General features: G+C 35.0%; 1 protein-coding gene across 1 annotated transcript in view; it reads right to left on the bottom strand.

The window, feature by feature from the left end:
* LOC134529670 (tyrosine-protein kinase Shark-like) overlaps positions 1–14,379 on the bottom strand; it is a 73,707-nt gene that overhangs the window by 15,292 nt on the left and 44,036 nt on the right. The window contains exons 10-13 of the mRNA XM_063364006.1: positions 9,800–10,103; positions 8,862–8,962; positions 3,971–4,117; positions 1,321–1,429 (exon numbers count right to left, since the gene is read on the bottom strand). Coding sequence (XP_063220076.1) covers positions 1,321–1,429; positions 3,971–4,117; positions 8,862–8,962; positions 9,800–10,103 — 661 coding nt within the window. The remainder of the gene's footprint in view (positions 1–1,320; positions 1,430–3,970; positions 4,118–8,861; positions 8,963–9,799; positions 10,104–14,379) is intronic.

Raw genomic sequence — 14,379 nt, 5'->3', positions numbered from 1 at the left:
GGTGATGTCTTACAGGGCCTGCCCGCTGTGAGCAGATGAGTGCGATGCGGATGATCCATGATTCTCAAAAAAAATATTCTCTACGATGACTAATACATTACTACTTTAGCTAGATTTACGTGGACTGACTAACGCCTAAACACTATGTTGGGAAACATCCTTTGTCTAATCTGAACACATCTTAAGAGAACAACACGGCGAGGCGTCCCGATGATGTCTGGTTCTATGCAGTCAGTCCTGAATCGCGGCGCGCAGTGCAGTAAGTTAGGGATGGCCGAGACTCGTAATTAAAAGCGATGTTAAAGGAAGAAAGGTTTTGAACATTACTGAGGTGCTTGTCGAGGAAAGGTAGACTTTGATACCTCGAAGTTGATGGTACTGCCCGATGTCAGCGCGACCTACTGAGGTGTGGCTGAACTGAGTAGAGATCGACTTGCGCGGGTCAGCTGGTAGCAGCATTGAGGCTTATGGGACGGACTAATCCAGCGCTCTGGTGGCTTGAAGGGTAACTTGAACTGGTTCCTGCGGGAGACGCCAGAGGGCAGGCGTTGCAACTCCCAGGGGAAGGGATTCGCAAAACTGCCGCTAGATGGCATGAGTATGTACTTCATGTACTACAGTCATGGCCTTGGGGAGGGCGCCTGGCCGGCGTTGGTGGCCGGTCAAAGACCCGGGGCGGTGTTCTCAGGAAAACCTGGAGAGGGGGGAGGGGTTAAAACTGTGATGCCAGTGGGAAAGGTGGTCTACAGGACCCGTAGACATGACTATACTTTGGCGAAGATGATTCGCGATCATGCCAAGGAGCGCTCGCGTCAGGCGAGGTCTAGGAACTGCCCGGTCTTGAGAGTTCACAGATCATAGCAGAACTCGTCACGAATCGGGGACAAATTACAGGAGACGTCCGTGCGCCAAGGCGGGAATAATGGGATCGCCCTGCTGGGTCATTGAATGGTAAAGGCTGGGAAAACTTGGGGACACAAGTTTGACAAAGGTTGGATGGGAGTGTACAGGAGGAGGAACAAGTTTAAGTTCATGCAGCAGAGGAATGATTGGAAACATTATTTTAAAAAAATTCAAATTTAAAATTGTGCCAACACCACTTGTTGGTGGCACACTTCCTTTCAGTTGTATGGCTAGTGGCTTATCCAGCGCTGTTTCAGCTCACATTTCCTTGTCTCTAAAGTCTCTTTCTCAGCTACAAAAAGTAAACCTCCTGGCTACAGTCATAAACTGTAGACTATAAACCACCTTTAATTCACACTTTTATCAAGTAACTGGAAAATAATTTATTAAAAAAAAAACTATAAAATAAAAACTTACCGCATGCTATTTGTGATGCCCACAACTTTAATTCATATCTTGGGCTTACTCTATCAGGAAATTCCAGAAGATATGCAAGCATCGATCCTAAAGAAATTAATTCTTGTACCTATGAAAAAAGTTCATAACCCCTGATGAAACTGTTTCCATTAATAAAATACAACAGCATACTAAACTAAAGAATTATTTCAACGCAACAAAAGTGATATTTTTAAGACATTAAAATTTAAATTAGGAAACAGTTTTTACAAAAATCCCTTTAATAAAGATTAAACAATAGTATAACTACAGAAAATAATGCAGAAGGATGACAAAGATAAATTGTGTGGTATAAAAAACATTTAAATGACCGTCCTTATGAATAAAAACTCAAGCTGTGGCATCTAGGCCGTACACTGACTTTGAAAAAAGGGAAGAAGTGTTCAACTTTTCAGGAAATATGCACATTTTATATGTAAAATATGATGATATTCCAAAAGGATGGTACAAGCATTCACCATATTTTAATGAAGATGTGATTAACAGTGTTTCTTATATTTCAGTAATTTCCCAATAAGGTTCAAAAGTAGGTAAACAAATTAATAGGTACTGCATGTTGAAAAGATTAGCTATTTAATATCAAAGTGGATGAATGGTTCAAATAATTAGTAAATGCTTTCAGTTTCCCCAAAACATAATTTACCTTTAAAATAGTGACTATATTCCCATTGATGATGATGATGATGATGATTCTTATTGTTGTTATTATTATTAAAATAAATAAGTTGCTATTCCTTTGCTCAATGCTGAGAATAATTACCAGGTAAACCAGTGGAGGAAATTGAAACAGCTATGCTTCTGAAGCTATCAAGCAAGGTAATTCCATGATGTTTGGCACTGCCCTCTACAAAATGATCTCCTACAAATATCCTGAGGATCTGCTATGTTACTAAGAATGTTAGCACCTATGAATGAACTTAAAAAAAATTTTTTTGCTAAACAAACTTTTTTTTAGGCCATGTTTGAATAAGTCAATTCATAATTATGTAATTTATGATTTGGCTGGTTTCAATTTCAATGCATTCATTGGTTACTTATTTCACACTCACAGCACAAATTGATGGTAATGCTAAACACAAAAAAATTTATTTAAAAATCTTTAGTTAAATTTATTATGCTATTTGATTAAATACTTTCCCTCAAATGTTAAAATGCAACTTACAAAATCCACCACAGGTAGTTTTAATTTTGATAGGGTTATAACCTACAAGGTGAATTCATAATTTTGTTTTTCTGTGGTTTTGTGGGTTTAGATAATAAATGTATGAAACACATCATCAATTTAGTATGTAAATTAAAGTAATATGAAAAATTTTCAGAACCAAATTATTTGTTTAATTGCATGTCTTGGTAGTTACAGCAGTCTGAGCCTTTTAAGAGCTTTAGAAGGGGTGGCCAACATTTAAATAATAAGAACAAATTACTAGAATTTAAAAAAATTCAAAAAGCTAACTCTGAACTCTGTACCTTGTATGGTCTTTTTAGTATCAAGAAACCCCCTGTCTTCTTTTTTTGCCCTGATGATATGTCAAATGGTTTGTGAAATAAAATAAGAACAAGCAACTGAGCCTAACATCTAAAAAATCACAGATATCTACTGCAGCAACTTAAAAGAATAATTTACAAATTGCAATTACTAAAGACTGTATTATTTTCTTTACTTTTAATTTATTCAGTAGTTGAGTAGTGATTTCCTACTAGCGTGGCAGGCCACTGCCCAAGTTGTGGGGTGCCCAAAATGGACCACGAGCCATGGGTCAGCCCCCAATGTCCTAGTGTATAACTAATATTTTAGACAGAAAACATTTTTCTACAAGCAAAAATTTTAGGTAAAATTGGTTCAATACAGGTTTTAACAAAGAAATGGGTTTAGATTTGAATTGGTCAATAATAATACACATGATAACCTGCGGATAGTAATAAATAGACACTTTGATTGATTTTTTTAATCAATGCATATTTTTAAAACTCATTTTGGGTTCTGAGACAGTGCTAAGGTCTGTCAAACAATTTTCATGCAAGCTTTTAATTTATAACTTAAGTTACACAAAACTCTAAAAATTATAATTTAATTTTATCGGCAAGAAAAGAGTCTAAATCCATGAAGTATGGCGGGGAGCATGCACAAACATAAACCAATTACACATAGACACATAAAAAAGCAATCTTCTTTAGTTTTAAAAGTAATATAAAAATTAATTGATAATAATCTGTATATAAATTTAAACAATACAATTTGAGGAATTTTTTCTGAAAAACATGATTTAAAAATGTATTTAGTATAATTTTCAAGAAAACAATATCTCTTGTATCTTTGTTGATTTTGTTTTTATGAGCACCCAAAATAGGGGAGTTATATTTGCGAAAACTGTTTAAATAAGAAAATTTTACTTTTTCAGATTACATTCAAGCAGTTTTGGTTTATGTACAAGCTCTTTAAGAATACCCTTATATTTATTCTGAATGATTAATTAGGAAAAAGTTTATATTTTAAATTATATTAATATGTGTAAGTCACATATGAATGGCTTGTGATATAAGTTTTAACATGTACCTTGGATTATAAAACAAAACTTTAAATTACAGAGAACTATGATAAACAGTGACTTACCATGAGTAATGGAGGACCCCTGCATAAGCCAATAAGCTTCACAATACAACAGTGGTTAAGGCCCATCATAACTCTGGCTTCCCTCAGAAACTCATCGCGATTTGTATCAACATGATCTTTGTGAAGAGTTTTAATGGCAACGTTAACCTGTAATAAAGACCATTCAAATCATCACTTGTATAGACAAAAAATTAAAACTTTCTAAACAAGATATTTAATGGGATCAGAGGACACAAAACCCATCTTAGTTGAAAACCATAGAAGACAAATATGAAACATTATTGCATAAGGAATAATATTTCACAATTTTTTTTTTACTAGGCTGTACATCTCATCCACATTGGGGTTACTAGAGATAGACATGCACAACATAAATCATGAATATCTGGGAATAAATTGGCAATTGTCTATATTTAGGAATCACCACATCATTTACCTGGCTTATTTCAGGTAATCTTGGAAAACAGTGATTTTAACTCATGTCCTTCCAAATGCAAGTTCAGGATCTTATCATTGCCACACTTTGCTTTCTACACTAAGATAAGTGTACAGATATTATATAGTATAAAGAATACAAATACGAATGCATGTACAAACCTCTACAAGATTAAGTAAAATAACAACAAAAAATGCAGTACAGAACAAAAAAAAAATTAAAGGCCATGTGAACTTAAGAAATATAATCTCAGGCAACACAGGACTGAATTAGACCAGGTGAAAAAACTAAGTGCAGTCTCTTGTTTAACAGTGATGACATCACAACACATGCAAATACAAGCTATAGCCAGCCCCGGATCTACGATTTCTGAACTGGGGCAGAAACTTGATAGTGGTGCCTTTTTCCTCCAATGTTTGAGATAAACAAATATATACTGGGTGGGATTTTTTGTGACTGGGAGAATAAGAACCCTTCAATAAATTTGCACTCTTTATTACCTATTAGCTCATAACTTTCTCTTCTGTGTGACATAAAATTAAAAATAGGAAACATACAAACAGTAAAGACAACAGACAAGCAAGACAGTACCCATTTCTTCAATCTTTAGGTCCCAGAATTTTTACTCTCTAAACTTGCTACAGCTTTACACAGCGTGCTTTCCTTTCTGCGAAAGAATCTGTTAGCTCATCAAAGTTTGTCTCATAGGCAGTTTTATTTTCAATGGCTAGGATCACGAGGCCAGATAGACGATCCTGACTCATTGTTAAACACAGATAACTTTTAATTTTCAGTTTGCTGAAGCTTCGCTCACAGCTTGCAGATATTGTCGGTAATGTGCAGTATATCCTTAAAGCTATACTAACATTAGAAAACAATGCTTGCAAATCATGCTTGCACAGTTATCGAATGCACTTGATTTTTCATTAATTTTGGTTACTAGCTTTTTGAATACGGCGAATTCCTGGCAAAAAAATCGACTGCATTCAAGTCATTCAAATATTTTCGTGCTAGATCGGCTCTGTTTTTCTGTAGATCCTCAGTTGACACATTTAAAAATGTGTGGCCACTGAGGAAGGGAGTTGTCTGGGTTGACCCGAAAAATTCTTCATGACACATGTGGAAGCCCTCACGTACTCATTAGTTCCAAATTTGGGGAACTGTGGCACACTTCAATGCCCCACATGCCAGAAAATTGCACAGTATGACCACCTTACATAATGTAAGCTCATGATGTAACCCCTATAAAACTATGTCAAGTGCTGGTGATGCTTTTTATGGTGTCTACAAAGTATATTTTGTGTTCATGTCATTTGCTCACTGTGTTGACTGTATGATGCTCCACACATTCCTGGCAACAGTATCTCGGTAATCTTGGTGATGCCACTAAATGCACTTTGATGTCTGTTATAGATGTTGATAATGATTACAGCTCTAATCATTTACACATCATTCAATGGACAATGGTATGCACGTGTACCAAATTACATCTGGCTTGGATCATTATTTCTAGGTACTTAAAATTTGTCAATCAGTATAAATTATATGATGTGGTATATTGTATATTTACAACTAATTTATATGACTACTAACCTACATTAGAACAAAGTATAAACACAATATAAAGAATGCATCATAACAAAGTTAACAGTTCAGAAAAAAACATATATAACACACAGAACACAAACAAGGACAATTCAACACATGCCTCTCAAAATCAAATCTGATCATTACTCATTATTATTTTTTTGGCTATTAAAATAACACTCTAGGGGCCTACAGGATAAGCTATTGAGGTATATAAAATATATATTATATCAATATAGACAAAATTTCTTCAACGAAAATAAAATTTTAACTTCTAAAAAAATATGTTTGATTTGAAGCAGCAGCATGATAATTGACATTTAGTAAATTTTGTATGATTATTCTTTTATACTTCAATCTTTTGGGATATTAGTAGGTCTGTAAGAATATTCAAATTTTCGAATATGAATATTGAACTATTTGTATTTGATTTAACCTCGAATCCTAACACTTCGAAATAACGAATACGTGTTTCCTTATAACGAATATGTGTTTCCTTTCAAATACTTGACATAGCATACTTAATAAATTTGTCATATGTGATATAAATACCCTTTTTTGGTGGTTGGTGGTTGGTGGTTGGTGGTGGGTTGGTGGTGGTTTGGTTTGGTGGTGGGTTGGTGGGTTGGTGGGTTGGTGGTTTGGTGGTTTGGTGGGTTGGTGTGGTTTGGTGTTGGTTGGTGTGGTTTGGTGTTGGTTGGTGTGGTTTGGTGTTGGTTGGTGTTGGTTGGTGTGGGTTGGTGTTGGTTGGTGTGGGTTGGTGTTGGTTGGTGTGGGTTGGTGTTGGTTGGTGTTGGTTGGTGTTGGTTGGTGTGGGTTGGTGTGGGTTGGTGTGGGTTGGTGTTGGTTGGTGTTGGTTGGTGTTGGTTTGGTGTTGGTTGGTGTTGGTTTGGTGTTGGTTGGTGTTGGTTTGGTGTTGGTTGGTGTTGGTTTGGTGTTGGTTTGGTGTTGGTTGGTGTTGGTTTGGTGTTGGTTGGTGTTGGTTTGGTGTTGGTTGGTGTTGGTTTGGTGTTGGTTGGTGTTGGTTTGGTGTTGGTTGGTGTTGGTTTGGTGTTGGTTGGTGTTGGTTTGGTGTTGGTTGGTGTTGGTTTGGTGTTGGTTTGGTGTTGGTTGGTGTTGGTTTGGTGTTGGTTGGTGTTGGTTTGGTGTTGGTTGGTGTTGGTTTGGTGTTGGTTGGTGTTGGTTTGGTGTTGGTTGGTGTTGGTTTGGTGTTGGTTTGGTGTTGGTTGGTGTTGGTTTGGTGTTGGTTGGTGTTGGTTTGGTGTTGGTTTGGTGTTGGTTGGTGTTGGTTTGGTGTTGGTTTGGTGTTGGTTTGGTGTTGGTTTGGTGTTGGTTGGTGTTGGTTTGGTGTTGGTTGGTGTTGGTTTGGTGTTGGTTGGTGTTGGTTTGGTGTTGGTTGGTGTTGGTTTGGTGTTGGTTGGTGTTGGTTGGTGTTGGTTTGGTGTTGGTTTGGTGTTGGTTTGGTGTTGGTTTGGTGTTGGTTTGGTGTTTGGTTGGTGTTGGTTGGTGTTGGTTGGTGTTGGTTTGGTGTTGGTTGGTGGTGGTTTGGTGTTGGTTGGTGGTGGTTTGGTGTTGGTTGGTGGTGGTTTGGTGTTGGTTGGTGGTGGTTTGGTGTTGGTTGGTGGTGGTTTGGTGTTGGTTGGTGGTGGTTTGGTGTTGGTTGGTGGTGGTTTGGTGTTGGTTGGTGGTGGTTTGGTGTTGGTTGGTGGTGGTTTGGTGTTGGTTGGTGGTGGTTTGGTGTTGGTTGGTGGTGGTTTGGTGTTGGTTGGTGGTGGTTTGGTGTTGGTTGGTGGTGGTTTGGTGTTGGTTGGTGGTGGTTTGGTGTTGGTTGGTGGTGGTTTGGTGTTGGTTGGTGGTGGTTTGGTGTTGGTTGGTGGTGGTTTGGTGTTGGTTGGTGGTGGTTTGGTGTTGGTTGGTGGTGGTTTGGTGTTGGTTGGTGGTGGTTTGGTGTTGGTTGGTGGTGGTTTGGTGGTGGTTTGGTGGTGGTTTGGTGTTGGTTTGGTGTTGGTTTGGTGTTGGTTTGGTGTTGGTTTGGTGTTGGTTTGGTGTTGGTTTGGTGTTGGTTTGGTGTTGGTTTGGTGTTGGTTTGGTGTTGGTTTGGTGTTGGTTTGGTGTTGGTTTGGTGGTTGGTGGTTGGTGTTGGTGGTTGGTGTTGGTGTTGGTGTTGGTGTTGGTGTTGGGGTTGGGGTTGGGTTAGGTTAAGTTAGGTTTGCTGCATAATTAAAAACAAAAAACAATATTTTGAAATTTAAATATTTGAACAAACATTTTCCATATAATTATTGTAGCTGACTTAACTTAACTAACCTTTCACTTTAGTATTATTTGTCTAACTTTCCAGAAGTTGTTACATGACTTGAAAGAAATTTTTTAGTGGGATTTTAATTCTATTCTAACTGTTCAAATTTGATATTCGTATTCGATTTGAACAAAAAAACTTATATTTGCACAGGTCTAGATATCATAGACTACTTTTAATTAGTATTTAATGTTCATTTGCATTTTATCTTACTAGAGCACCTTTTTACAACATTACAGTGTACAAATTAATATTCCTTTGATATTCTAGTTTAAACTATTTTGAAGTTCAATAATATGGCAAAATCAATAATCCAGCAAGGTTAGTCATGCATGTGCCTAATTAAAGAGTGCCTACTATCCCAAAGGTATCATTTACAAAGTATTTTATATTTTTTTTCCCAAAAGCAATGCACCTAAAAATAGCTACATATCTAATAACATTTTTTTACCATGCATCATTAATGTTCGTAAGAAACACTATTTCAGCTCAATTAAATATATATTACAAAATATGACCACCAGTCAAATTAAATTACAATAAGTTTAAGATCACAAAGCTTAGCTTACCTGCTTTCCATCAGGTGAGTGAAATGCACCCTTGTACACCGAGCCAAATTCACCTTCCCCAATAACTTCATCAAGTCTTACACTGTCTGCAGGTATAAATTCTAAAACATAATTTATTTTTAATATGATTTAAAACATAAGGAAAAATGAGAAAATAATGTTTTAGCAGCATAAACCAACAATTAAAACAATCACAATCATTATAAAAATAACAAGATGAAATACTAAAAAAAAAAGTTAATAAAACATACAATAAACACACAGAACTACACACATCAAAAACAAAACAAACTCAATCCAGGGGTAAAAAATAAACACATTTCTCCATGCTCTCCTAAACTACACTAATTATTTATTTATCTCTATGTAACTAGTACATTCTAAATCTGCTATGATCTGCTTTTACAAATTCTAGACTCTTTCCACTTTCACAGTAAGTTCTACTCTGAATACGTTTAAATAAGCCTCGTCTCTTTTTCAAACATATTCACCACCTCTACCGTCCATTTTAAAAGCATGGTTATCAGGTGTTTTGTTATCACAGATTGCATGTAGTTGCATTAGCAAGGAGTGCAAAAATACATTGTGTCCTAAACTCAAACTTAAATCTTAAACATTATTTACAATATTTCTGGTTTTAATTATAAATTGAGACTAATCTAACATATTGCTGGTTTTTGTTTGCAAACATTTTTGGGTTCATGGATTAAACAGCTGAAGTTGAAGGATACCTAGAGTACTGGGACACACAAACACACATGCATGAACACACATGCCCAAGTATATACAACATGAAAATTCAAACATTCACTAAAGTTTTATTTACATTTGCTCAGGAGAGTTTCTCTAGTACTTAGAAGAATAAACAGCAAAATATACTTGAAGTGACTTCTCCTGGTCATTAGTTCAAAAATAAACTAATAAGTGCAATAACTTACCGTAGTGAAGTGTTGGGTCTCTTATCACTGGATGACGGGTAGGAACAGGTGGCCTTGGCTCATGGCAAATGTGATTTACTCCCGCACTAATGTTTTTACCACGGTTGTCATTAAAGTCATCAGACTCATCAATGCAACCATCACCATCATCACTAACATCAACACCACCACCACCACCATCATCTGCTACAAGTGAACTTTTCTTGCAAAGTACAGGTGAACCTCCAGTACTAGACGAAGGTGATACTTGCAGGCTTCTACGTGGTGAGTGCTTTGCTCTCTTATAAGGAAGTGTTGCTGATAGCTGTGCAACAGATTCATACTTTAGCTCACAAACAAAAGAATAAATTCAAACAAATATTCAATTTTTTAAAGTTTTTTTTTTAAGTGCACAAAATATTATTTTACCATCAGAATCATAGGCATTAATAGTAAACATCCAGCTATTTTTTTACAGTTATAAAAGAAAAAAATATAATTAAGTATGTTGATCGAGGCAATAGATCTCTGTCTTTTAAATGTACAAAGGTGATTAAGTTGCAATAAAAATCTAATATCTAAAATACATACATTAAAAATTAAACACCTGAAAATCTATCCAGGGCTAATACATGGCAGTGACATCAAAATGACAAAAATATTGATGCACATACTATGTAGTTCACTCAGTCCTGCCAGATTCATATGACTAGTTGCACATAAGATTAATATTTTTTTTTTGGTAATTATAAGGGAGACAAAAGTGTTGTGTCTATTTAGGTTACTGTTTAGATACCATGGAATTGGTAGTGAAATATAATACAATGTTCTTGATTTTGTCGAGTCTGGAAAAAGAAAATGTTTGTATATGACCACAGTTTAGTTTGGAAAATCATTAACTTTGGCAGTGACTGTGATTGTTAAATACTGTGACTTATTTCGTGAAGAGAACCCTTATTATAAACCACAAGCTGCTAACAGAAAGAGATTAAGTGATATTAGGGCCCTATGCTGGAGTTTTTAGTTGCATGTATGAGTTGTAAGTCACTTGGTATTATTCCAAACAGAACGTGGTTTTGGTATGCTGAAACCAAATCTGCATTCATAATGGAATTCGACTGGTTTACACATCTCAGATTGGCCACCTTGTAAGTGAAATTGTTCAAAAATGGCTGTGATAAATATGTACATTAATGAAAATCTTACTTTTACAATTTCATATATACTGAATAAGCTTTTACCAAAACTTCTTTTTAGTGTTAATTTTAAATAATAGTGCTAAGAGAGCTGGGAGAGGGAAGATGTTATAGTTACTGTTGAATTTTTTTTATATTTTGGCTCAAAAAACATTAGTGAATCGTGTTTCCTAAAATTATTAAATGCATTTTTAAATACATCAATTACATGATATTGTCATTAGAATTTTTTTATTATGACACCATAAAAAATAATATCACTTTGAAAAAAGAAGTATGTGAAACCCTGATTTTGCACTGTTACACTACTTCACTTTTAAAAACTAATCAGCTTTCTTTTTTTTAAAACTGCAAGTATTCAAACAGACAAATGAGTAAACAAAGATTGATCTCAATTTTATTCAAGGTAGGGCAATATAAATGTGATAATATGTATCTCTAGTTGTTTATTACCCACATACAAAACTTATTAAGAATAAAAACATTATGAGACTATGTATGTAACCCAAATGAATTGTAGCAGACTATTAAGTTACCAAAATAAGCAGCAGTTATTCTAAAGGAAAGCCACTTTTCCATAAAAATTATAATAAAAATTTGAAAATGCTCCTTTTTTTACTTCCTGACATGTTTTGCAGTTATTATGTAAGAGGGCATTGTGGTACTATGTTAGGTTAGGTATATTAAACAAGAGTAAAATTGTAAAAATTGTTGGTTAGGTTAAAAATTATTAATAATGTGGATGGTTGTTTAGGTTAGGTTAACTAAATTAGATTTACTAATAAACTGGGTTAACTGTTGGTTAGCTTCATTAAAAATACTATAAAATAGTAGGAATGTTTGGTTAGTTTAAGTTAGTACATTATATTGGTAATTCCTAACCAACTGTTCAAACAATATTTCAGGATTTTTGATGTGGCTAATATAACTTAACTGACCATTATCAAAATATTACAGTACTTGTAATATGTAACCTAACCTCACCACTTATATCACAACACTCTCGCAGAGAATGATTGTAAAATGTGTCACAAAGTAAAAAAATGGTATTTGGAGATTTTAATTAATTTTTTACAGAAAAGCGGCTATTATTTAGATTAACCTAAGCTGTGCTATCGAATAAGCCTCACACCCGTGATATTTAGACCATAACCAAAAATATTTTATTAGAATAAGACTCGCACCAAAACTTAAAAACAGACCATACTTCAACTTCTTTTATATATATATATATATATATATATATATATATATATATATATATATATATATATATATATATATATATATATATATATATATATATATATATATATATATATATATACATACATACATACATACACATATATATACACACACACACATTTTTTTGACTTGCATAATCATTCAAAATTACAAATTGGTTTAAAGGTTTTATGTAAAAATAATATAGCATTCTCGATACCATTGTAGATGTCCGTCTACCAGTAATTTTTTTCAGCATTATATTCTTGCCACAAGAATACTGTTTCAATACAATTGAATTCTTAATGTAAATTGTAAATATACGCCTCTACAGATATTAGGCAGTAAATATTTTCATTACAGATTAACTATGAATGATATAATGTTTACCTTAAAGCAAGGAAAAAATGGTCATGAATGAAAAATGAGTATCGTTTTTAGGCAGTGAAGCGCCATTACAATTTTGACACAATCTTATTTATTCCCTCCAGTCATGTATACGACTTTCTTCCCATTGCATGATTTCCATTTCCTCATCAATTTTAATCATTTTAGGGTTTTTCAGCTACCGTAGGTAATCGCAACTGCAAACCTTTGGTAATCATTGCAACATCTTTATCACAAAAATATGCAAGATGTCTAGTGTCAATTAAGCAACAGCAGGTTAACCAATGTTAGATCTTGAAGGAACTCATGCTATGCAGCATTGCCTTGCAGCATTGTCAAGTTTTGAATAAGCTGCGCACCATATTTTCCAACACACATTTTATGAAAATTTTTCGTGGATTATTGGGTAAATATGTGCAGACACAAGTTTTAAAATGATTCAGCTAATTCAAATTTTTATAATGAAAGGGCCATTAAAGAAATCATTACAATGCAGAATCAAGCTTATCTCAAAAATTTCTCTGACCCATAAAAAAATCCGACTTTTCAAGGTTTTCTCTGACTTGTTTTAAATTCCTTGACTTTTACAGGTTTTCCTGGTCTGTTGCCACTCTGTACTACTGTGACCCAATTTTCTTGTGGAGCAATACATGTAGGTATCTTTGTAACTATAGTAATTACATTTGCTCCTAGAGTAATACTCAGAATAAAAAAAGTGCAATATTTACATTGAAAACATCACCGAATAGGAAACGATTTTCGGCTCCATGGACAATGTGTAGGATGCTGTAGACAATCAATGGAGAGTAACTAAACTGCACAGCAGTGCACATTAGAAAGAAAACAGTGGAATATTGTTAATCATAATTATTAGTTAGGATTTATGGCTATGAGCAAAGCTATGCAATGATTACACTGGTCAAGCTTTTTGTTAACACTGATGAGAATGCTATTTTTGAGTTCCTTTAGGTAGTTAATGAAAACACTTTTCCACAGAAAAAGCCTTGCACGTCCCATTTTCAAGCATCTGCTTCTTCTTTATATCAAAGGGTCACTGACATTATTTGTACCTGACTTTGGACTGGACAATGTAGGAATTTCCACATGATCGTAAAGGGAGTATTTCTACAGTATTCTACAAACCTTTAAGGGCAGATTTTAAGCAGGAAAATTTTGAAAGATTGATTAACCGATAAATCTCGACATTTTGGAAAGAAACACTGCTCCTCCTGGTAATGCGCCAGCTCGTAAAATATGCTCAGAAAAGGTTCTAGTGAATCAGTTATCTAGCGGCTCCAGTAGTTGCTAAAGACTCACGAGACATCCACTAGAAGGTACCAAGATTAAGCTTGCTGTAGCAAAGCAGAAAAAACAGATAGTGACCGGACTGCTACAGCAGTCCACCATCTGACAGGACCGGGCGAGCACAGACTGCTACGGCAGTCCACCAGTCAGCGGGACCAGCCAGGTCTCGACTGCTACTCGACTGCTACACAAGTCGACTGGAGTTAAAGGGTTTTAAGCCGATTTTATATAAAATGGCAAGTTCTAGTCTATGTAGCAAAAATCCACCGGATAAGTTTTGTTATAGATGCAGACAATTTATTTTAGAGTCACAAGCTGCATCTATGTTCGTGGAAGTCAAAAAAGACTACCATACATATTTTAAGTGCCAAATTGGAGATCAATATAAAAGTTAGGCTCCTCATGTTTGCTGCGTGAATTGTCTCGTTAATTTATTGCAGTGGATGCATGAAAACCCAAAAAAAGTGTTTCTTCCCTCTCTCTATA

This window comes from Bacillus rossius, chromosome 2, assembly GCF_032445375.1.
Source record: "Bacillus rossius redtenbacheri isolate Brsri chromosome 2, Brsri_v3, whole genome shotgun sequence".
Lineage (NCBI taxonomy): Eukaryota > Metazoa > Arthropoda > Insecta > Phasmatodea > Bacillidae > Bacillus > Bacillus rossius.
The sequence above is the reverse complement of the archived record's forward strand: the minus strand, read 5'-3'. Positions and strand labels throughout refer to the sequence as shown.